Raw genomic sequence first — 24,899 nt, 5'->3', positions numbered from 1 at the left:
TTTTACAAGCAGCTGTTAACATTTTTGTGTTGCTCAAATCAAATTGAAATCCCTCTGAACTGGATGAGGACTTGATGCTTTCATGGTGGTATGGCAAAATCCTGCACAGATTAAATAAGTGCATCTATTTGAAAAGCTCTCCAGGGCAATTTTAAAGTCTAAATTCTTCTGAGCATTACCCTTTAACATCCTTGAGAGGCCTTCTGTGTGCGCCCGTGAGACAGATCTTTGAGTGTGTGAAATCACACAGGGAAGCTATTTTTGTCAAGCTGGTCTGGCCTTGGTTAAAAAAGCTTTGAGAGTGGTGGACTATGAGAATGAGAGTTCCCAATTCATTCAGTTGAATATTATTGAAATAAATTATTTCAAAAGGGTAGGGAATTCATTCATTCTAAACCAGTCGCTATAGTCTGTCCGCCTGTAAGCTCACTTTAAGTCAATATAGCGGCAAAGCCTCACTGAGGTACCTTTTTTTTTCTTCCTTTGGCCAGAGTTATGGGATTGGAGCAGGATAAAATTAAGCCTCCTGAGCATGTTTGTCATTCAGTTCAGAAGCTTCAGAGGGGCCAAAAAAAGTAGACGCTACCCAATTAAAACTGTTATATTACCTTGATAAGAGCCATAATAGAATAGTGATATTCTATTATGAGCTCAGAGTTGCGTCGATCTGAGGATTTCACTGCATCATTATCGCAGCCAAAAAGCATTCACAATAACAATGTCAAATTTCAGAAAAATAAATACTTATAACTCCTTCATTGTCTCTTTTTTTGCAAATTAAAAAAAAAAAAACTCAACAGAGTTTAAGCATTGTAAAATTTATAATCAACATGGTTTTGATTTTATCATTTGAAATTTAATCAAGATATTTTTTTCAAGTGTAATTTAAGTAGGATATCAAAATCTTATTCTTTAAAAATCAGGAATATGATCAATACCAGTATTCATGCCACATCTGATGCGGCCCATGGGGCTGATTGGCTTATACTACTCCTGCAGATTCATTAGACTGAACTTTTTGTGAAACAGAGAAAGCCTCTTTTTCAACATTGCCCGATGAATCAGTCAACCTCGTGAAGTGGATGGTTTCAAAAGTGTGGATCGACATTTTACCCTATAGCATCCAACCTTGCATCCTGTAATTACTTAAATGTAAATGTGATGACTTTCTAATTTTACACTTGAAACTAATACATCTAAGCCTGTGTTTTATGTGTATGGCTTGATCTACACAACGGGTCATGTGGGCTAGCACCAAACAGTGCAAAGTTTAAAGCTACTGCAGCTACTGGAATATGCATCTTGAATCTCTTACCCTCGGTCGGGGTGGTGAAGACCTCTTTAGGGATGTAGAGCTTATCCTCTGCTGTTCTGGCCCAGTCCTTCATCCCTCTGCGGCCCTTCATGGGGAAGTTGATATTGCTGGAAACTGCTGAAACTGGTTCTCTCTGGATAGTTATCACTGGACAAACAAGAGATACGTAAAAGACTGTGAAAACTCTACTGTAAAACTGAGACTTAAACAAAGAACACAGAAGAAAAAATAATGAAAGCAACAGGGCACTTAAAACTAATCTGAAATTGCCATCGTATCATGATTAGTGGTAAAAAACTAATTGTTTGGTAATGAAAATAAGAAGGGCTGCACGGTGGTTAGCTCTGTTGCCTCGCAGAAAGAGGGTTCCTTGGGCCTTTCTGTGTGGAGTTTACATGTTTTCCCCATGTATGCATGAGTTCTCTCCGGGTACTACTGCTTCCTCCCACCCAAAAACATGCATGTTAGGTTAATCGAGTTCTCTAAATTGTCCCTAGGAATGAGAGTGAGCCTGCAAGGTTGTTTGTCTCTATGTGGCGCTGTGATGGACTGGCGATCTGTCCAGGGTGTGCCCAATGTTGGATTAAGCGGGTATAGAAAATGGATGGAAAGATGAAAGTGAGAAGAATTAACTCAGTTCATCCAAATTCTGACCGATATTCTAAAAAGAAAAACATAAGAAAATGTCATTAATTAGTTAGCATCTGTCATGCTTTGTGATTTGACAGCACACGGCGACTTACTGAGGTTGTTTGTAACCACCAGGAAACTCTGAAAAGGCTTCTGGGCTTCTCCAATGAGGTGAATGAAATCCTCTAATATCCTCATCAGCAAAGCAGCACCGGGAGCGACCTATGTATGGAAGGACAAAAAAGAAAGGTGACCGTGATTACGATGTCATAATTGAAATCCAAAGCCCACTTTCTCTAAAACGTTAGTCTTATTCACTGAAACATTCTTATTTATGAGCTAGACCACTAAGTTTATTCCAGGGCTGTAAATTGGGACTGTGTGGGATAAAAAAATCTTTCGACTTGCTTGTTTATTATGTCCAGATGGCAAGTAAACTCAACTCTACTCAAGGACATTGGGACAGGACACACACACACAAAGAAATTTCTAAGCTGGTATGTTTTTCATGATTAACAGTGAAAGGTGAGAGATGAGATATTGCACTAATTTCCCTGCATAAATACACATATGTACGAACATGCACTTTGAACACGGTAGCAGACACCAATCACAGTAAATTGGTATAAAGAGCCAAACACACTTGGCTGTGCACACACATTGTACACACATGCACCAACACAGAAAGATTTACCTGGTGAGCGTCCTCCCATTTCTCTAGATTTTCCAAGTCCAACATGAGGCTTACAATCTGGAAGAATTTCTACAGGCCGAAGAAAAATGTGCAATGTTAACACCATGTGCCAAAGAAAAGAGAGCTTCAGTGTGTCTCTGAGCGTTTGTCTATTTCTGCATAATTTACAGGATTTGGGACCGGAAAGGTCTACAGTGGAAGGCTTGGAGGCTTTGCCCACCTGCACGTCGTCGGGAGCTGGGATGTAGGTTGCTCTTTTGAAGGTGTCCGTCACATTTCGCAGGATCTCCGTGGAGAAGAGAAGGTCGCCACTGTAGTAGCTCCTCCTCTGCAAGAGTTCCAGGAGACTCCGTACGATCTGAGACATGCCCTCCCCAGCCAGGGTCCTCTGACCCTTCGCGAGATGCTCTCGTAACTAATATGTGTTAAGAAACAGAGAGATTTAGGAGAGTTCATGGTTTTATCTCTGCCTGATAAACATTTAAAAAAAAAACTTTGGGAAGCTGTGTAAAGTCCAACAAAATGCAATGCATTTGCAAATAATCAAACCTAGAGTTTGATGCCAGAGAAACAGTTTAAGTTGGTACAAAAAATGAAAAAGGAACGTCCCAGAGAGAGCCAATATCTCAGAAGCAAAGATGGGAAGGAGTTTCCCTCTTTGTGAAATTCTCTGTAAATATTTATCAAAAAGACATCTAAATGTTCCCTAGATATTCAGGCTAAAACTAGGCTAAATATGATAAATAAGTGAAAGTTGATGTAGATGTCTATGCTTAGCGAAGGGCGTTGATTCATAGTCACATTCAGCAGAGTTCACCAAGACTGGCAATAACAAATATAAACTGTGAACGTGGGAGTCAACTTGGGACTTCCCCTTTTCAGACTCTTATAAATCATTAAGTTACACAGTTTGGGGCACAAGGGGCATGTAACATAATTGTTGCAAACTATGTTACATGCCTCTCATAAATGAAAAATTGAAAAGAATGAAGGTGTTTTGTCATTACTCTACTTAATAGTGCTAAAAGATTAAGAACATTTCTGGAAATATCTGTACCACGTCAGAAACCAACATTTGATCGGCGTAACCTTGAATGCAAGCAGCACTACATTAAGCAAGAGACACAGTTCTTTGAAGAAAATCAGTACTTAGGTTCAAGTGTACAAAACTCCTGTAAATAATCACTCCAACCACAAATACAAGTTAAAACAATACATTACAAGGAAAAAACACACACACACAGTTTACACATGATCACTTGTTAAAAATGAAAGGGTTTATGTATCCAAACTTTCAATCAGTACTATATGGAAACAACATCCAGCAGCGCCAAATTCTCACAAACGAGTACATTGCGGTGGAAAATTGTCTTGTGATGAATCGAAAGTCAAAGGCATTGCTAAAAGGATGAAGGACCACCTGTTTTACTATCAACACACAGGTCAGCAATCTGTATTTCTTGTCCTAAGGTGGTGCAATGGCGCACATGGCACGGGTAACTTAGACATCTGTGAATATGCTCAGGTTTTGGAGCAACATGGAGGCATTTTTCATTTGAGCGATACAAAGCCAAATCACATTCTGCGTGTACAGCAAAAGCACGGCTGCCAAAAAACAAAAGTTCAGCAGCTAAACTGGACCATTAAGCACTTACTGAAGATATCTGGCACATAATGGAACTGAATAGCCAAATCAAATGGACAAACATTTTACTTCCCAAACAGAAGTGTAAAATAAGTAGAAAAACAAAAATGTGTCAAAAATTCATCATTTTATCATTCATTTCATCAGCTTAAAACAGGCAAGGCGAGGCTGAGCAGTATGAGCAGATAGACACTCTGACTTGAAAGCCAGAGGTTAAAGAGAGCCGACGTCTGCATGTTAAACGCAAACAGAAAGTAAAAGACAGAGGGGGAGAGAGAGGGAAGTACAGGAAGAAGAGAAGATAACAGAAAGTGCAGAAAATTAATTATTGACTCCTGGTGTTAATGAAAGGTTGGAACGGAAGCTAAGAGTGCAATCAGCTCTGTCATGCACAATCCCTGACCCCTATCTCTTTCCACCATCATCAAGTAGATGGAAAAGGTTGAAGTTCACAGAGCAGGGAAAGAGTCTCCCTGATGAACACATTCATTAGCTATGTTCATTAATTGATAAGTATGAGTGCAACGCTCTGGAAAAGCTAATTAGAGATAATGGCAAGCTTTAGTATAGACATTTCTCCTCTTCTATTTTGAGTAAAATTTGTGTTGTTAGAGATTATGAAAAATAAATCAGCAGAAATAGGTTCTGAGATTGGTGGTGCTTGATTGAAGAAAGTGTACTTACAGATAAATGCAAATATCTATATTCAAGTGAGACGCATCTGGCGAAGCTCGGAGGACCCCAGAAAGCAACTCCATTATTGTCCAGCATACAACGACGACTAGCAGATCCTATAGAAGATTTAAAAAAAGAGACACACAAATACCTGATACAGAGTGCAACAAATAAATGTTCAAATTGACACATCACTGGAAATATACCATGAAACTCTTGCTTTCTACAAACACGACGGCTACAGAAGACATTAAATATCATTTCAGCTATAAGACAAACACCTATGACCATTTTTCAAACGATCAGGGGTAATATAGTATCTGGTGAATGCATTTTAAGGTGCTACACTACAGGCACTTTTAGATCTTTTTTAAAATTTATTTCGAAGTGTTTCAATTACAACTTGATACCTACTTGATACCTGTTAGTTTACTCAAGAGATCTGGAGAAATCTGTCAAATCTGTTCATTTGCATTTTCATGGAGCAGCCCATCAGGCCCAAATGTTATAACCATTGCACACATAGGAGCTCACGTAATTCTACACATGTAAATCATTTTACCTTGTAGGCTGGAGATTAATTTTTGAGGATGGGTAAAAAAAACATAGCCAGACACTGCAATCATTTAGTCAGTCAGATGTAACACTTTGATTGAGGATAACATGTCATTCTTTAAGCTATCATGTATAGCGGCAGACTATCTGATTCAGTGAGGCGCGTTTTGTTTTTAAAGCCAAAGGCAGAGCACATGTTCATATAACAGACCCTCAGAACCACATCACCTCTTGACCTGACTGGAAGTTATTGTAAGAAGTCTGTTAAAACCCAGAGTTTGAGAAATTCCTAAATTTAGATTGAAATTACAGACATGAATAAAATATGAATACTGTTCAACTGCATGTCTATTGTACTAATTAAGGTCACGTAATGAATGATGCATTGCTTGGAAATACTATTGTGACCAAAGGAAAACCATTGCGGAACATAGATTTTAATTAGTATTTTAATAATTGTTTGCTATGTTCTTGCTGTTATGTGGATTCAATGAGCAAATGGCTCATAGCCCCAATTGGGCACGTTCACATTCCCATGCTGTCATTGTCAAAGATCTTCCTAATGAGTCTGACATTGTTCATGGAGATAACAAACTTTTAATGGTAATAGTCTCTCTATAGATTTTGAGTTGATAACATTTAAGGTTTAGTTATTTTTTTCATCATGCTACATTAGGCTTCTCATACTAAATACCGAGCACCCAAGCATAAACTCATTGAGATCACGCATAATTCTTTCTTGAAGTGAGCGGGCTATGATTCAAATATGCGATTAGCTAACTGATGGCATTATCAGCTTAAGATATAAAGTGGGACTGACCAGTGGCATTTGTTGGACACTTGTTGTAGACAGTTTCTCCGGCTGAGGCTCTTTTCCATGACATAGAGAGGAGGTGCTCATCTTTGCATATCTCATGAGGAGCTGTGGTTGAGAAACACACATAAAAAGTAAAATGTAGCATAGCCTAGCAGGCAATAAAAAAGAAACATCACCACCTAGCCACACACACCCGCCTGGAGGGAGAAAAAAAGAAAAAAAAGGGGAGACAGAAGAGCACAAAAAAAGAAACATATTCAAATCTATGCCCTTCTGCAGCAGCTCCCAATCTTATTCCCTTGTACATTTCTCAGTGCTCTCTGTCAGTGACATCGCCTCAGTGCAGTATCTCATTCCCTCTTCATCTTATCCCCTCTTTTTATTCATCTATTTTCCCCCCTCCCTCTCTTTCATAACCCTGATGAAAAAACAGGGGAAGGCGCTCTGAAGATATTCCGAGGGGGGAGACAAGCGCTGCCAGAGACAGATGCAGAGAGATGAAGAGGGATGGAGAGCAAAGAGCAAAGACAGAAAGGGTGAAAATGCAATATGATGTTCTCCTGCAACACCAACAGACAAGATCCTTGTATTCTGTAAAAGAGGCTTGCAACTTTCTTAAATCAAAGAGGTCATAGTGGTGGCTGCACTCAGAAGTTTATCATTTATGGCTCCTCAAAGCCAACACAGTCACAAGTGACACTCGGGCATGCAACGAAAATACACTTTTCTCATATATGATGCAGTCAAGAGAGTGACAAGAACTAAGGAACATCATGTCCTCAAGTAGTTGGGAAAACACAGCAAGAAAAACAACAAACTAGAGAAGGTTGGGAAGACGAGTGTGCCAAAACATCTTTCAAGAGGAAAAGAAAAATGGAGCAGCTAACATATAAACAGGAATAAAAAGGAAAGCACCACAAGCCAAGAACACGTAAAATCAATATAAAGGTAAAGATGAGCGACAATGGGAAATGTAAAAAAAAAAACATTGTTATTTATGTGGTTATATGACAAAAATGTTTTCTGAAGCTCATTAAAACATAAATAAGGCAAACAGTACAGAAATACAGTTCATATGTAAACTTTACAATAGCTTTAACAATAGTCATCTTTATCTCAGCTCTCTCACACACACTTGCTTAGAGTAACACACACTGACCCGGGCACTTCTTCTCGTTACAGGACCGGACCTCCTCTCCCAAGCCATCGCAGGGGTAACCTTGTATTCCGGTGCCCTCGCACATCCTGAAGCGCCGCTGCCACCCGGAGTCACATGTCTTGCTGCAGAGACTCCAGTGGTTCCAGCTGCCCCAGTTACCTCCACCTGGCGCATGAGCAAAGCACCATCCGTAAAGATCAGGGAGTGGGAGGTTGAAAGTGGGGAAATGGGAGTTGTTTATAAATAGCAAATTTAATACTGTGCTGCTTTTTTTTTTGTATGCATCATTTTTCATTGTGAATTCAAATATAGAGTCAATTCAAGCCCAGGTTTGGGCCCAGGCTCATTAAAACACCCAAGTATATTTGTCCTCCAGGGTCCCTGTTGAAAACAGAATAGCCAAATTGAGTCCCAACCCACAAATTACTCATATGTGGACCGTGAATCAGAGACAAGCATGTGCATGCCTTAGATAATACATGGTCTATGTTTGCATAATGATGTTTGAGGGCATGTGAGTGTGAATACTGAGCACTAATTTATATGCCTTACCGCTGCATGAAGGGTTGGTGCAATCTCTGCTCTCTTGATGGGGACCTTTACACTCGGCCCAGCCGTGCACCGACGGACTGCAACGTCTCTGTCTCTGCTGGCTTCCTGTGTTACATGTCACACTGCATGTTGACCAGGGCCCCCACTCCGACCACTGACCCTCCACTGGACAGCGGGAGAGAGATGAAGGTGGATGAAGAGAAACAGAGGAATGGATGAGGGGACGGAGACATGGGGGAAATCAGGGTAAAGTAATGCAGGGTTTTTTTTGGGGGGGTGGTAAGTGAAAGGAAAGGGAGAAGCCAGGAGACAAGGCAGAGAAAGTGAATGACTATGAGAATACACTGAGTTTGGAAGGACAACAAATATATTTGAGGCTATTTGGATTGCCGTAATAAATAGCAACAACAGACTGCTTAAGTTCATGGACAATTTAGAAATTTTCATTTGTTATGAAGCAGCTGGTTCCAAATTCTTTTCGTGTCTTGTTTCCAAGAGCTCATGCAAAGTATCTTCAATTGAATTTTCTTTTGTAACGTACATTAGAAATGCACCGCTCTTCACCTCTTGACTTGTGTTGTGCGCAATTGGACAACAATACCGATATAGCTTCAAACAATTAGATACTAAACACCTTAACTGAGGCTGGACGGCTTGCACGGTTGTAATCAAAGCCTCCACTGTCCCCTTTTTAATCGGCGCAAACGGAAGCATTACTGGATGAACTGATTTGTTGGATAAAAACAACCCAGAAAAACAAAAACCAACAAACCAAAAAAAAAAAGAAGTACATATACGGATTTCGATGAGGATGTGAATATCTTGATTGTAATTCCCACATATTTCTCATTTTTGGAAAGTCTTTGTCGCAACAGGGGCCATGAATGTTGCCGATACAAGCAGTGGTTTTTAAAGTTAGCTTCTAAAAATGTAAACAAAACACAGACAAATGGACTGATAGTGAAGCTTAGCACTTAATCCAGCTCATAATAGAGGAATTACCACATGATTTTAAACAGCCGGGTAGCTGCCAAGTCCTCCTATCTGTGGTATTTGCCTGGTCTCGGAAAGCGTCACTCACAAGTAAGTTACATCCCATGGAAGGGAAGCAAGTTTAGTGGCTCACTGAACGCACTAAACCCCCTGCTTACTACTAACAGATGTTTATGGACATGGCTGAAAAAAGAGCTGCAGTACTGTAATCCTGCGGCATACTTTTGGAAATTATGCCAATTCAAGAAAAAAAGGCATAATATGTCTCCCTTTAGTGAATCAAAAACATTTTTATTAGTACTAGTATCATGCAAACACATATTCCTAGAGGTAATAATTTAGACTGAGTCAAATTGGGATAATGTCCTCCTTCTGTTGGCAGTAACATTAAAAAAAAGGCAACTCATGTTTTAAATGCATCTGGACTTATTGAAAGACTTGAGTGATGCTTTAATTTTGCACAGTTTTGAACAGTGTGTGATGATTTAAACACCGCCAACTAAAATGTACTTCAAGCTTCATTAATATTTTTTACAGCCAGTTCTGGGCACTAAAACAAGCTGTAAACACATTTTATCACCTCAGAAGATTGACAAGATGGGAAATGCGATTAAACAATGAGCTATTTACACATCCAAGAGACTCAAATTAGCATCTATTTCGAGTTTGGGTTTTCTGTCCGCATGACTCAATTACGATTTTTAATAAAAGTATATTTTTAGCTCTGCTTTGCTGCCAACGGATATCATTTAGTTGCTTCTCACTTTTGCAACAGATAGCTGTTATATGGTGAGGCACAGATTGCTAATGGCAGGCATGTAATCAGTGCTTTTCTCTTTGAATGCTGATTTGTAATGTGAAATCATCACAAAGAGAAATACTTGTTACTCTGGAAAGGCCTTTTATCATTTGCGAATTTTAGAATATTGAGCATTACGCCACAAATTTAGCCAGATTAAGACTTTGATTATATTTTCATTACTCTGACGTGATCATAAGTAAAGCCAAGATGATGTGGTATTTAATGACCAATCTAAGTAAATGAGCGTTCCAACACAGTCCGCTCTGCGATCACATGTGGCATCATGGGCCGTGTTACTCAGACCCAACGAAATATTGTGGATATTTACAAAGAGGCACTTCTGCCTCTGCTTGAACTGCAGTGAAATTCTTCAGGTCTGAGTTGTTTTAGATGGCAAAAAATTCACTTTTCTGATGGCCTACATCTGAGTAGCTTTTAACTCGTCCTTCAGGAAAGCTTCTATTTTTCCGATCTAAGAGCACTCTGACTTCTTCTCCTGCAGGTGAGGCACTGCCTACTCATAAGTACTTCATACAACACTACAGACAAACTGAAATATCCCTTTTAGGACCTTAAGACGTCATTACAATACATTTGTTTGTTAAAGAAATATCTGATAAAGTAAATCCACCTGATGCATTGTGGTAACAAGCCCCATGGACTGATCTGGCTACAAAGAGAGAGAAGACAACAGTTTGGCTGGATGGGCCTGGATTCATCATACATTGCGCTTGTGTTTCAGCTCGGCGGCGGGGAACATTTCATAGTTGGAGGGAAGATTAGTTTCCTTTTGATAGCAGCACGTTCTGGAAACAAACACAAAATTCTAAAACCCCAACATGATCTTAAACGGAACACAAACTCTACGGACCACCTCAAGAGGCTCGGGGTGAAGGTTTTGCCATGACCCTCACAGTCTTTCGATCTACACATCACCTTAAATCCTTGGACAGACCAGAAGAGACCAGTGCAAGTAAGATTGCCCAAAACACTGACAGGCAGAGAAAGCTTTTGCAATTATTGTTTTTTTTTATTTGCTGTAGTTTTGACATTAAAAAAAAATGGAAGGAAACAAGTTATTTTTCCTGCAGCCGGTAACAGATGTGCCTTCTTTAACAAATGTCTTTTGGAAATCAGGATGTCTTTCACTTAGATATAGTAGCTAGTGACAGTACCAACTTTGTCTCGGGTGCAATCTTTAAACATCTTGATGACATTTCAAGCTTGCATTCTGATGTATAGACTGAGCTTGTGACGGATCTATTCTGAAAATATAAAAAGTAGCTCTAACTGAATGATTTAACTTTTAACAAAACATTACAGTAGCAAAATAGCCTCCTTCTACTGTTAAAGTTTTAACACACCAAGCGTGTTCGTCTTATCATTAACAAGAGTCGAAATGTAAAGGGAGAATTCTTCCTGTGTCGGTTGGAATGAAAGATCGAAGCACACAATACGCCAGCAGACATTATGAAGCCGATGAAGCGAAGCACACAATTTTTTTTCAAGGTTCTCTCAGGTGGGAAGGCACTGCCAACACTCCTTGGTAATGCGGTCAGTCATGCTGTGTGTGACACATATTGTGTTCCTACTGGTCAGGACCAAGATTTTGTTGGAGAGAGGACAAACAGAATGAATAGTTAGCAAGGATAGAAGAGTGAATGCAGCAAGTGTTATATAATTCAAAATAAAAGAGAAAAAAAAAAGAAAAATCAAAAGACTTTTCATCTTTAGCCAATAATCTTAAGTCTATAAAAGCAAGAACACCCGCATTAACTGGGATGAATTTTCCATGGATTGGTTGTGAAATGAATAGTATAAATTGTGAGGGGGAAAAAAGCAGTAACGAAGAAGGTATGAAGGAAGTTAAAGATGATTTCCTGCCAGAGCCTTGCAAACACAAATGTTTTTTTTTTGGGAAGATGACATGAGCTATAAAAGGTTTGATATGTGCGTTTAAATTATTCATGAATGTCAGTCTTCTGCTAATTTCACCCTGATGATTGTCTTTATTTGATCAAACGCCCGTTATCAATTTGATATGTCTTTGATGTGCAATGTGTGTTATGTTTGATGTAAGGCCACTTTGAAGAGGAGTTAAAGTCATTGTGAAAATTGGAAAGAAATCACATATTTGGTTAAGCAAAGGTTTGGGTACCCAAGAGATTTTAACTTGTCAAGATGAAAATATTCTCCACTAACGTCCAAAAACTTTCTCTTTTCCCTCGCGCTCTGAAATTAAACTAACAGAGGCCCAAAAAACAGTTGAAGGCTGTAAAAAGATAGCCAGGCATTTTCAGGTGACAGCCTGTAATTAGAAGATTGGATGAAACAGATATGGGGGCGTTGAGGTCTTGGGGACCTTGACAACTTTTTATACAACCCTTGTTTGATGGCAAAAGACCTTTAAGAACCTGTAATGATGTGGAAATGTCGTTACCGTGCAAGTTAAATCTGCAGAAATATGAACTTCATGGAAGAGGCCTCAGAAGGAAATCTTTCAAGCATTCTGACCAAAAATAAATTCAGCGTCAGACGTTTGCAAATTAAGTCTTTTTTGCCCTTATTAAGTCAAAATGGTCACAACAATCAAAGGGTGCAGAGTTTCAGGGAAAAAAAAAACACCCATTCACCTGTTAAGTATGGGGGCGGCTTGATCGCGATTTGAGTTTGTGTTGCACATTTCCCTGGCAGCGGAAAAAATGAATTAATCAAAAGAGGGTTGCTTCAAAAACTGGACAGAGGGGCAGAAATGTACAGCCTCTTTGCGGGTTACATAAAGGGTTTATAAGCTGTTTTACAGAACATGCCAAAGGGGTTTTTACTAAGTACAGGCCACACAGGGGGCCCAAGCTTTATCATTTGAGTTTTTCTTATTTATTGTAATTCAAAATGTGTGCAAAATCAAGGAAGCCAGCTTTCAAAAACAAAAGATGGCCTTTAACCTGATGCCTTTTGGAAAACAGGTAATCTTTTACTTGCATTGCCATTTACTGTAACAGGATACTTGGCAGGGAGCCCCAACTTTGGCATGCCACTGCAGATGTAAGGTTTGAATGCAGGGTTTGCAATAAGATCAAATTACTCGCACAAACATCTACAAACACACAGACAGGATCCATCAAAGCTCTAATCTTTGTGGTCATTTGTGCCATGAGGCCTATGTTTGTATTCATCATTTCAAAGGATCTTTTTCTTTGAACTCCCAAAAGCTGAAGCAGCAGTGATACGGACACAAATACACAAATTTCCTTCGACCCCTCCAAGGAACAGCCTCCCCCTTCTACCAAATGCTGTCTTTCCAACACTGTACAGCTGGACAACACATCCTGGGGTCCGGGCATATATTTGATTATTACACATGTCCATGTCTCTCTTTGAGACTTTGAAGTCTCTTTGTGTCTCTTTTATTGGAATATTGATATATTAAAACAGCGGCATTGAAATTCTTAAAGAAGACTAAAGGAAAAAAAGTATAACTAAAAATACTGTTCAGTGCCGAGAGCAAAAAGATGACAAAGCTTGATCCCTAATTCAGGCTTTGGAAGCATTCAGCACAGTCCGGTGGAAAATAATAGAAGATTATTTTACTTTGTGTTACCAAATAATGAGCACTTAGTCTGCGATAATTTCTCAGGGTGTGAGTGATTACACACTAAGCAAGCACATTCCCACTCAGACTGAAATCAATTCACAAGTTAAAAAAAGGCTATTAATCGCGAAAGGACCACCACTTTTCTTATAAATTGTCTGATGTTTTAATATCTGCATGTCCATTAATGTCTTTATTCCATTGCACAATCCATTTATAATCTGACAACATAGAAAGCCAGAAATGAATATTCTTTTGTTGTCTAAATGCTTTTAGAGAAACTGTTTTTCTGAGGGAGAAAATTATATGTGCAGAGATATTACTTATATAGCTAGAGTGCGCTTTAAGTAAAAAAAACACTCTGCATTAGGTGGATGTTAATTTTTACTTCTGAACTAAATTCTGTCTGGAGAGTTGCTCAGTGGCTAGCCACAGAGATAGTCGCTCAAATCTTGTTCCACTGTTTCTTCAGAGACTGCTGCATTGAGACTTTATCTGTGCAACTGTTGAATCCCATTCCACTCCAGCCTGATAAAAATGTTTCATTTGGACAGTCTGAGACAGACTGGAGTAAAGTCCTGCAGGACCACTGGCAACAGAATTAGATAGGGCTGCACCTGAGACTTACTGCTGTTCTTGACAAGGTATAGACCTAATAGGTAATCCCAGAGACAATAATTGAAGTGCTTCATGGCAGGACTGTTCAGCAATCTATACCAAGCCAACCATGGGTGAAGCATAGGAGTCCAACCTTTTTGCTATGCTACTATTCTACAGGTCAGTAAGAGTTTTTACAGTGGCTATGAATCCTATGGCTGACCACACAAATGAAAATGGAACGGAAAACTGCATCAGGGATAATCAAAAGCAGAACAAATAACCAGGTCAAAAACATACCCTTTTAGCCCCTTTATGATCTGAAGGCTTGAAACACAGGAGAAAAAATTAGAGTTGCCAGTATTCTGACTGGAAATTGTTTATGTATTATTTCAAGGTATTAATACAATTGCTAGACTTTTATGGATGCTACATGACTTGATATTTCAACAGCACATGCTTTCATTGTGCGGCGTCTCTGTACATTGGAGCAGTTTGTCAAGCATAAAGCAGATAAAGAGGACAGGTATCTGACTTGCGTAGCAACATAACTAAACTAAACTAAAGTAAAGATAATTAAATTATTACAAAACAAAACAAAACAGTTTGGAAGTTGACCACCACCAACAACCTAACCCTTGGCTAGCAAAACATAAGAAGTCAGTAGTAAAGGCAACTAACTAACTAGCAAAACTAGCTGCAACAGATGGTTAGCAGGCATCCTCACTGTTGTTCACTATTAGATTTGAGATCAGCAGTCATAGGATCAAGAAGTTGTGAAAATTTACAAAATGAAACAGGTAGAGCAACAATCGAGGTCAAATGTTGCCATATTCATTTCCAATAAGTGCGCAACTTTGACAATTTAAGAAAAGAAAACCCCCGCTAAAAACGTAGTCAGCACTGTATAATTTAACCCTTGTCAAAAAAAGAGGATGGAGAATTTCAATTGAGATCTTTTAGTTTTGTAAACAGAATAATAAATCAACAAATAAAATTAAATCTGAAAATTAAAAAAGGAACAAAACACAAACTGTCGTAAAACATTTTTTATATCTATAGCTGAACATTCAGGACTTATAAAGCATACCTCCAACTGTTCCTGCATTTAAAATCATAGCAAGTACAAAGGAAATAGGACAGTTGTGAAAGTGTCAGGACAGAAAACTCAAAACCATTTGCCTTGAAAATTGCTAATGCACAACAAAAGAAATAGAAAATGGGTAGAAACAGGAGCCAGTGTTTGTGACCGACGTGTAAAGAAAAACAGCTTCAGGGAATGGATTTACATCCAGAAATGACAAGCATAAACCATCACGAACACACCTACAGAGAAGAACACAAGGCTACAGTGGGCTAAAGGGAAGCAGTCACTGACTGTGGATGATTGGAAGAAAGTGATATTTAGCGATGTATCTGCATTGGACAATCATTGGCCATGATAGGGCTGTATCATGTTGAATGCTATCAAATAGTTGGACCTTGATTGATTAAGAATATTGTTTTTGATTAGGGAAGTACTAGCAGAATTCGAACTGTCCTAAAAGCCCAAAGAGGTGCAACAGAGCAGTGAATGTGATCTTCTGGTTCACAATTCCATTTATTCCCTTTCCTTAATGTGGAAAAAAAATTTAAAAATGAAAAAATCGAAAGAAATTGCAACAGTTTCAATAACTTTTTAATGTATGTTTTACAAAGACAGAACGTTAAGTTTTAAAAAAATAAAACTTTTGAAAACATGCAGCTCACTGGGCTTTACACACTTCCATGAGGGAAGGCAATAAAAGTGCAGTTATTCATATGTACATACATTTTATGTATGTACATATGAAAAACATGCCCCCCCACAGACACAAGTATGTCTATGAACGTTCCCCTAAAAAGGTGGTGCCCTGAAGGATCAATGTATGTCTCTTGTAGGATGTGCACTCCACTTCAAATGATGACTTGTTACGGATGCCAAAAAATTTCCATTAACAGACAGTTGATAACAATTTACTGGCAACCTACAGCGAACATCGTAAATGTCTTTCGGACGTCCAGGAGCCTGACTGATGAAGAGTCCTTTGTTTGCTGGGTATTTACTTTATTCACGGTTTAGCTTAGCTTAACATTTGTCTTATAGGAGAAAAAATGCATAATCAAAAGAGTGATTAAAGTTAAAAACATAGATTTATCAACAATTTTCACCCGAGATCACAAGTGTCATTCTCTCGTGGTCTCCTTTTAGTAAGTGGAAACTATTTCAACGTCAAATTCTTTTCACAACAGTCAGTTTTTTTAGCTGCTTCAGGAAAAACGTTTAAAAAAAAGCAACCCCAGCTAGTTTTAATGATGCGATGAATAGACCTAAAAACGGGCTGCATTTTGACAGAGGAAACACAATAGCAGAGACCTTTAGTTAGCAGAGGAGTTACAATGATGCTGTAAATTGAAGAGCTGTGACAATGACAGGTTTGGTTAATGTGACTTGGAAGAAAAAAAAAGAGGATAAGGTCATGCTCAAGACAGAAAGAGACTTGTTATGTCATGTTAATGGGGATGGTACTGACCAGGACACACCGCTATGTTGCAGAGTTTGGTCTGAATCTCGGGCTGTCCGCAAACAACGGCCCCGCCTCCATCCACACACTTCCTGGCTCGCGTCCTGGAGCCCCTCCCACAGGTCACAGAGCACAGACTCCATGATGACCACTCCTCCCACTGCCCATGCACTGCAAACACCCATGAACACAACGCACACGACATGGAGACGTGGAATGAGAGAGGAAGGGAGGGGAAAGGGTGGAGCATCCCATAGCAGGCAAGAGGGTTAGAGAATGAGAGAAACATTAGATTATGAGTATGAGCACATTCCTTAAAATACATGATGGAGGTGGCCTTCTTACCTCCAGAGTACATTCCAGTTACAAAGGAAAAGGTAGGCCGAGTATGACATAGCACTTACATGATATCATTTGAGAGAAAATGACAGTTAGAAATGGACATTGGTATTTGAAGTCATGCAGTTATGCAGCTCGAGTTGAGACAAGGGGATGAATGTAGGTAAGTTTGCCTCTGAAAAGATAAAAACCTTCAGTCTCATAAGCATTAAAATGCATTGCCTCCATTTTCTCTCTTCCCTCCACATTTTTCCTCTTTATTGGAGCCAATTTTAGCAGCAGATGAAGTTGAAATAAATAGAAACAGAATAAATGAGAACTGGAGTAATACAGAAAAACTTTGTAGATAAGGAGCCTCTGTTGCTGCTCAGCTGAGTGACACTTCTTGATTCATGTTTCTGGCAATTTCCAGAACAAAACAATTATTGCTGAAAAATCTTTTGAGGATGCAAGTACATTTAGAGGCAGTAGCAGTGGAAATAATCATATTAAAGGTAAAGGAATACTGAAGAAATAGAGATTTCAAACAGGGAATATGCACATTCATGGCTCTTGCATGTGTAAAGAAGTGGAAAGAATACAAACATTCAAATAGGGACATGATAGGAGAGATCAAAGAAGAAAGAAAAAAACATGCAAGATCTGGGATCATAAAGTTTGAGTGGCAATAGAATTAAAAAAAAAGTACTGTAGAAACTGTAGACACGAGGAGGATGATATTTTGAAATATTCAACAAGAGACCAGAGGAGATTGAACTGTATCGAGAAGAAGTGCAAGAGCAAATTTGGAAAGAAGCAGGAAAGAGAGACAGAAATCAGGATATAGAGAGTGGGGAGGGCCAGAGGGAGGGAGTGAGCGAGAGAAAGTTAAAGACAGGAGGATGGAGATTGCTGGTTCTGTGTTGAGCAAAGCTAAATAAATCATGGCAATAAATAATTAAATCTACTCTAAGAAGAAAGGCTCAGAGGAGCGGCAGTCGAAGGAAGAGAGAAGGAGAGGATGTATTAAAGAGTGTGAAGATCCGTAGAGCTAGTAAATACTGAGATGTCCTTAAATTTAGAAAAACACGGTCTCAGTGTGTCTCTGTGCTGCTTTACCAAAAGGCTATATGTTGCAGGAGTTGTAGACAGCTTTGGGAAAGCAGCTGAGTTTCTCTTGCTACACATCTAATGAAATGCTTTTTAAAGTCATCTTTAAGGTCTTGTTGAACTGGAGCAGATTCCACCAGCGTGTTTTGCAAAAAAAAATGCTTATCTCGGATGTTTGAGCGCACATACAGATGCCTGTGCAGAGTTAGAAGGGTGCATTCAGCTCATCTGTCGAAAAATAGGAACGTTTTAGCTTGTCTTTGCTGGTCTGTAAAGTCTCTACTAATTTGGTTTCCAAACAGCATTATCAGCCTTATGAAAAGGGAAAATATGAGCAAACAAACCACAGGAACCTTTGTTCCTCTTTGATCCTTTTAATCATCCAGTTCTTCAAAGAACATTTACACCACAGTGGCATCAGTGGCAGCCATCTTGTCACTTTATGAAAGAGCCTTAATGATGCTTCTCGTCAAGGCATTGAATTAAACCTGCTCCCGTTAGGTTAACAATCGATCACCAGGCTGGAAAAGGCCAACTGCACTCTGCCAGGAAATTTAAGTTTACATTAAATTTGATGTGGAAACTTAGAGTCTGCATTGCACATACGCAACCAGCTGACAGGGAAGGCAGTTTGAGAATTTCTTAGCAGGTAGATAAACGTTTGTTTTTTCTTTCTCGTATGGAAAAGCAACATACGAGGTTGACCCTCATGACTCTTAGAAAATAAGACATTTCTTAAACTACTACTCTGAACTTAGGATCCTACTAACATACGTAAAGACCACTTTAATAACCTTGAAACATGCTTATGTATATTAGACACTATTACAATTTTTTTCAATGAAATCAATCGGAAGTGAGGCTCAGAAGAGGGCTGGTTAGCAAACTCACAGATCCCAGGATAATATGATATATCCAAACCCTTTCAAGGCATGATATAATTATTTCAATGGGAAATGCATGCCTAAATGTGTCATGTTAACTGAAGAGAGATTCATTTTTAGGGGTTTAATTGATGCCTGGAGATAGCTGCAAAGCTCATTAGAGGCATTAGAGAATCCAAAGTGATTCTGATTTTTGATGATTAAGATTCTCAGTCATGGTAATCATAAGAGCTTGAAAAAAGGGCAACTGGACTTCTTGGATCTTGAAGACGTTTCACCTCTCATCCAAAAGGCTTCTCCAGTTATGAACTAGATGGTGGGAAATATCGGCTTATAAGCAGAGAGGGTCATTTCAGTCACATGTGTCAATGAACCCCCTGACCAATGTGCATGTTGTTAGAGTCCTTGTCACCTCTGAATTGTCTACCTGCCTGAAAGGGCGAATTTCAGTCACAGGATGCAAGGTGTGAATGACAGTGAAACTGCCTGAGGTGGAGAGACGATGGTGCATTGTTGGTTCTGGGAAGGTGATACCTGAGACCGTTCAAGCTCTTATGCTTATTCAGATTTTAATTTCACCATAAACCTTTTCCAAAAGCAAACATTATTTCCCGTACTTCTGTGTGAAGACTGTCTTTGAAGAAAATGTCCTTTTGCAATTTCTAATCAGAGGTTTTCAAAGCCAGATGAAAGCGATAGCTCAGATAAAGAATCCAATGACACGACACTTACCTACAACACAAAGCCGCCATACTCCTAACAACATAACATTGAAGCTTACTATGATCTGAATGTGATTTTTTTTAAAAATAGCTAAAGGGACCAAAGTTGTTTTCCTTCACAATTGAACATCTTTATTTCTGTGTATAATTGGGCAGCTTAACAAGGGGGACTAAGGGGTTTGACTTGTTTTTGGAGCCGCCCACAAGCGGCCATTCAAGCACATTCATGGCTCTTGCATGTGTAAAAGCTTCCTAAGCACCGGAGTTGAACATGCTGCCGCAGTCTTTAATTTCAAGTGGGATTCAGAGTCAGATATTAGTAATCCCAAATGCATTCATTTTTCTTAAAAAAGACACCATGACAGGTTTCAGAGTGTGTTCTGAGTTTTAAGGCTGCAGCATGAGAATGTAGAAGAAGCACTTTAAAAAAAGGAACTGAGTGGGAAAAGAAATCATAACCAAAAATCATGCATATACATGTGCTCTGCCTATCCCAAAATAGAACCAAAATTAACCCAGTGCATGTTTTCTAAAAATGTATTTTAAATCTATGTACAGTAGTTTGTGGATACACTTGTGTGTGTGTGTGTGTGTATATATGTGCTATTAAGATATCAGCTGTTAATTTCTAATTTCTACCTTTGAGATGCACACATGCATCATACTGATTCAGAAGATTAATAACCTGCAATTTCATCACCCAACAGCATGGTTAAAATATTTAGCAATATTGTGTAGGAGTCAGGGTACGCTAATAACAATGTATATGCCATCTTAATGAATCTGCTGTGAGTTTATTGCTCTCCCGCTTGAATGATTACAGATAGTGTAGTGGTACACCATTTAACTTTGCACTGACCCACACAGATTGTATTCATGAAACGCCACTTCTCCAACCCATGTTTTAAATGTCACTGAATCTATGGTAAATGAGCAGTGGCTTAACAGAACACGAGTATTAGTACTACTCCATTTTGCCTGCTTTGGGGCATGCCAGCTTTATACTTTACTGCTTACAGTGTAAATAGAATTAAAACTACATTTGTTGGACCAATTACTGCCCAGTTTGCTTTGTCAAGGAATGAGACTATTACTTCAAACTCATTATCTGTGTTGACTTCATTTGGGAGTTTAACACATAGCGAATTCTGTTTTTAACTGAATTGGCTTTTTGTTCGAGTTATTTTTCTTTGATATCTTCAAACAGCCGCAGTCAAAGCCATAACATGTGTGAAAGTGGCAAAACATAAGACAGAAAGAAATATTCGATCTGCCACAGAAAATGTATTGACTGCGCTGTCCACACCCCAGGGTGCTCTGTGAGAAACCTTTGCCTGTGTGCTCTCCCTATTTACAGATGCCAATAAACAGAATAAAGTCTGTTGGTTAAAAATACATTTAACATGCAGATTTGGAGGTTGGCTGTCGTTTTCTGAACAGCAAGCTTACAAGGCAAAACTCTATTAAAACTGAGGTTTTCTTTTTTTAGAGAGATTATTGTCACTGTGTGTGTTTTAAATGTTGTCTGCCCATTAAATGAATGTTATCACTTCTTACCAGTCCTGCTGGAAGAGGCGTTTTACCACCTTCAAGAGGCTCAGTGAGCCAGTGTCACCTATGAGTAGGTGAGAAGAGACTGCTCATTATTATTGGAATTCTCTTAGAATGGATTTTTGTTTTACAATTTTGTGTTTTAAGTCCCTGTTTGGGCAGATTTCACAACTAAATTGCCATTCAATGGGGTGATCACATTCGAAGCTAGTGAACAGTGAATGTGAAAAGAGTATCGAGTCTTAATTTTAAGTCTTAAATTGTAATCTAAGCATGTAATCTTGATTAATGTGTCTATGTACATGTCATCCTCAGTGCCCTGAATCATATGTTTGTTTAGGATTCCCCATGACAGAGACTGACATGTGATCAAGGGTTAAAGAGATTAAGAAAATCAAGCAAACAAGTAGATTCTACCACACTTTTTACATGAATAAGACAAAAGAAGTCAATCACAAGTTCATTAAAAACGTTTGCGTTTCTCTGCTACCACCCCACCGTCCTAGTCTGCTTAAATTTGGTGAGATCCTGTTCAGGCAATCCCCCCGAGAGCCCTTAAGCCCCTCTAGAACCATGTCAGAGAACATCAGAGGAGAGGAGGGTAAAATGAAATAATAAACGGAACATAACACAGCAACCAATATCCCATCAAAGGAGCAGCTGAGGATATTAATATCGACACGGAATAGAAAATGAGGCGCTTAGACATACAAATCGGGCTGGCACATTTGCATAAAGACAAGATTAGCATATGCACTGACAGGGAAGGAAAATGTGCCTCTTGCTTACAAAAACACAAACTTACATACATAGTTGCATAACTTTTGACACCAAAACAACATCAAAATAATACCCACACTTTATGGGAGACTCACAAAAAACACATCGATGTGCCAAACACATCCACAGTCTCTATTTGTGGATACAAGATACTTTGAATGTGTGCACAAACACTGGGGGGAACGTGCATAATATGCAGCACACTACATACACAATGATAAGGAAGTGCGTCCACAAGGGTACAGGACAGATGGACAGTATCTTTAAAGCTCTGCAAATTTGATGGAGAACTCTGCGTTTATTTAAATACTGAACAGGAATCTCACGAAAGATAACTCAAAGAGAAGAAACGTGTCCTATTCTAACCCATGTTCAACAATGGAACCCTCCACCTTGAAGTTATTGGCTCAAAGCCGCCCTGTTCCTTTGTGCTTATATTGTAGGCATGTGAATGGCAAATCAGAAAGGCCTATTTAATCCCTGTGTCATTCCCTGACTGTCCGTCAGCCTCTGGAAAGGCACTGCTCGAAAAGATATATCTTTGCAGACTTGGTAGCAACAACAGAATGACTCTACTCCATGTTGTAACACTAACATGACATTAGTATTGGCCCCAACTTGATGGGCACATCCATCCATCATTCAGAGATTATTAGCAGTACTCCTTATAGTGGACAGCACCACCATATGCCAGTGATCCAATCTCTTACCTGTCATTGGGTTCATTGAGGTTAACCTAGAACTATTCCCGTTAGCCTGAAAGAAAGACCTTATTATCTTCCTGTCAGGCAGTCGAAAGACTTTTTTTTTGTTGTTTTTGCTGCTTTTTATGTGCTCAGTACGCTGTCAGTGAACTTGATAATACTTTTACCATGACTCTCTTGACTCCAGGGAAGTAGTCACCAAATCTGATATTGAAAACATCATAGTTCATTTTTCTATAATGCAATTCATTTGCCAGGAATCTGTCATTTGTAAAACGGGGACCTCTGAAAGTAAACTTCTTTAGGCCCAGATTTGCTAAACCTGGCACATTAGTGCGTGGGTGCGAATCATAAATTACACAGATGGGAGTCCAGTTCCCAATTAGCGTTCGGTTTCACATTTGTGCTCATCTGCAAATCCAGATGCAATCCACTCATTTAAAAAATCACGAAAAGCAGTCAAGCAAAACAGAAAAACAGAAAATAGCATAGTCATAGGCCGTCAGACCCGTTGATAATTAATACCCTGTGTTTCACCAGCAACACACACATAGCCCGCTTCATGTTGTGAATGAAGAGGTCATATGAGCATGAACCGGATAACTGTCCAGCCAACCATTTTCCATACCTGCTTAATCTGATTCAGGGTCGCAGGGCCTGAGACCTGATAAACAGCACAGGTGAAATACTTTAAGATGCTGAAATCCACTTTGAAAAAAATCAACTCCTACTTTCAAATGTGTGTCATAAGACCCCTCTTCGGTTTAAAGCTTTTTTTCATTTATTTTTTTTATTATGGTTCAAGATCAGACAGCACAGATGAGTGAGAAAGAGTCATCTAAGTCTAATCTGTCGCCAAATAACAGTAATAAAGAAAACCTTTCTGACTGAGCTAAAAGACAATTATCACCTATTACTACAGCTTACAGTCTGACCATGGAAACAACTATTATTACAGGAATTGTAATAATAGCCTTTGGAGTTAAGGATCTTAGAAAAAAAAGGTAAGCAGCACCTTTTTTCCTTTTTCATTACTGATGTAATTTTGTCGCAAGCGACTGGTTAACTGTAGTACTCAATAAGACTGGCAGGGCATGTCTGCAAATGATATATTTGTATGATTGGTTAGATATAATTCGGGGCTTTTGCTGCTTCTTAAATGGGACTGATTTTACTGAAGCTAAAGAAAAAAGAAAGAAAAAGTAGATGTTGTCATTATTTTTTTGTACAAGCAGCTATGTAAGTTGTCACTGTGACTTATTAGATATTCAGACATTTATCTGTTTATTATCCTCAAATAGGTCAATTTCCAAAACTTATTTTTTTTGAGAAAATATAAGTTAAGACGGTGACAGGAATAAACAAGTCAAGGGAAATGAGAACAACGCCTGGAGTTAAAGAACTGAGGAGAACTAAATATAAAGGCCAGGAAGTATGGACTTCAGAGCAGTGGCAGGTCTAATAGACTTGCTGACATCCAGCTCGGGTGCCAGTCTTTATCTCTCAGCTGGCCAACAGAATGAATTGAAATGATTTTCTGCTCCACCATGGTTAGATTAGATCTTCCAAAAGTAATTTATTCCTTCTGCCATCAGCCTTGTAAAGGACAATATTAGTATATTATGTGTTAGTATGCTTGCTGTTTATAGTTGTATGCTATGTATTACTGCTAGCTGCAGACCAAATGACCCCACAGGGATGATTAAGATAACTTGAACCTTGAACTTGGAATTTGATTCTGGCGGTGCAGATTCCTTGTGTGCATGTGCGTACGCCTACGTTCTTCAAAAATAAGATGAATTCACAATGTAATTATTTTCTTAATTTTACATAACAGTTTGTAAAAGAGATAAGTAAAGGCTGCAAGGGTGAGCGAAGTGTGGTTTAACACCTAATGTTCACAGATTTTTACATTTACAAAATTCAAGACGATAGGCATGTGGGGTAGCGCTCTCGTAGGTAAGTTCTATCACAAAAACTTCCCCATCAAACAAAGAGCTGTGAGGATCATAGCTAACTATGCGGCACCGATGATAAGGCGTGAGTTCGTTTGACGTACCTGAGCTTATGATTCCAGGTTCGCCCGGACAGGACGCAGTGTTGTTGCACATGCGTGTTTCCCGCAGGGCACCGCTGCACAGCGTCCCGTAGGGAGAAGAAACACATGATCGCGTCCTCACTTGCCAACCTTGCCCACATGTGAGAGAACACACACTCCACTGCGACCACTCCTCCGCCGCAGGGTCACCTGAGGAGCAAGG

At 39.1% G+C, this 24,899-nt stretch overlaps 1 protein-coding gene across 4 annotated transcripts in view; it reads right to left on the bottom strand.

The window, feature by feature from the left end:
• The window catches only part of adgrb2 (adhesion G protein-coupled receptor B2), a 222,759-nt gene that overhangs the window by 84,156 nt on the left and 113,704 nt on the right, over positions 1–24,899 (bottom strand). For all 4 annotated transcript variants that reach the window (XM_072370498.1, XM_072370501.1, XM_072370499.1 and 1 more), the window contains exons 4-12: positions 24,698–24,886; positions 8,043–8,207; positions 7,491–7,655; positions 6,335–6,436; positions 4,969–5,075; positions 2,860–3,054; positions 2,640–2,708; positions 2,059–2,167; positions 1,316–1,462 (exon numbers count right to left, since the gene is read on the bottom strand). In XM_072370498.1, coding sequence (XP_072226599.1) covers positions 1,316–1,462; positions 2,059–2,167; positions 2,640–2,708; positions 2,860–3,054; positions 4,969–5,075; positions 6,335–6,436; positions 7,491–7,655; positions 8,043–8,207; positions 24,698–24,886 — 1,248 coding nt within the window. The remainder of the gene's footprint in view (positions 1–1,315; positions 1,463–2,058; positions 2,168–2,639; positions 2,709–2,859; positions 3,055–4,968; positions 5,076–6,334; positions 6,437–7,490; positions 7,656–8,042; positions 8,208–24,697; positions 24,887–24,899) is intronic.

The sequence above is a fragment of the Leuresthes tenuis genome, unplaced genomic scaffold (genome assembly GCF_036924035.1).
Source record: "Leuresthes tenuis unplaced genomic scaffold, fLeuTen1.0.hap1 SCAF_18, whole genome shotgun sequence".
In the NCBI taxonomy this organism is placed as follows: domain Eukaryota; kingdom Metazoa; phylum Chordata; class Actinopteri; order Atheriniformes; family Atherinopsidae; genus Leuresthes; species Leuresthes tenuis.
Note: the sequence above shows the minus strand (reverse complement) of the source record. Positions and strands in the feature narration are given on the sequence as shown.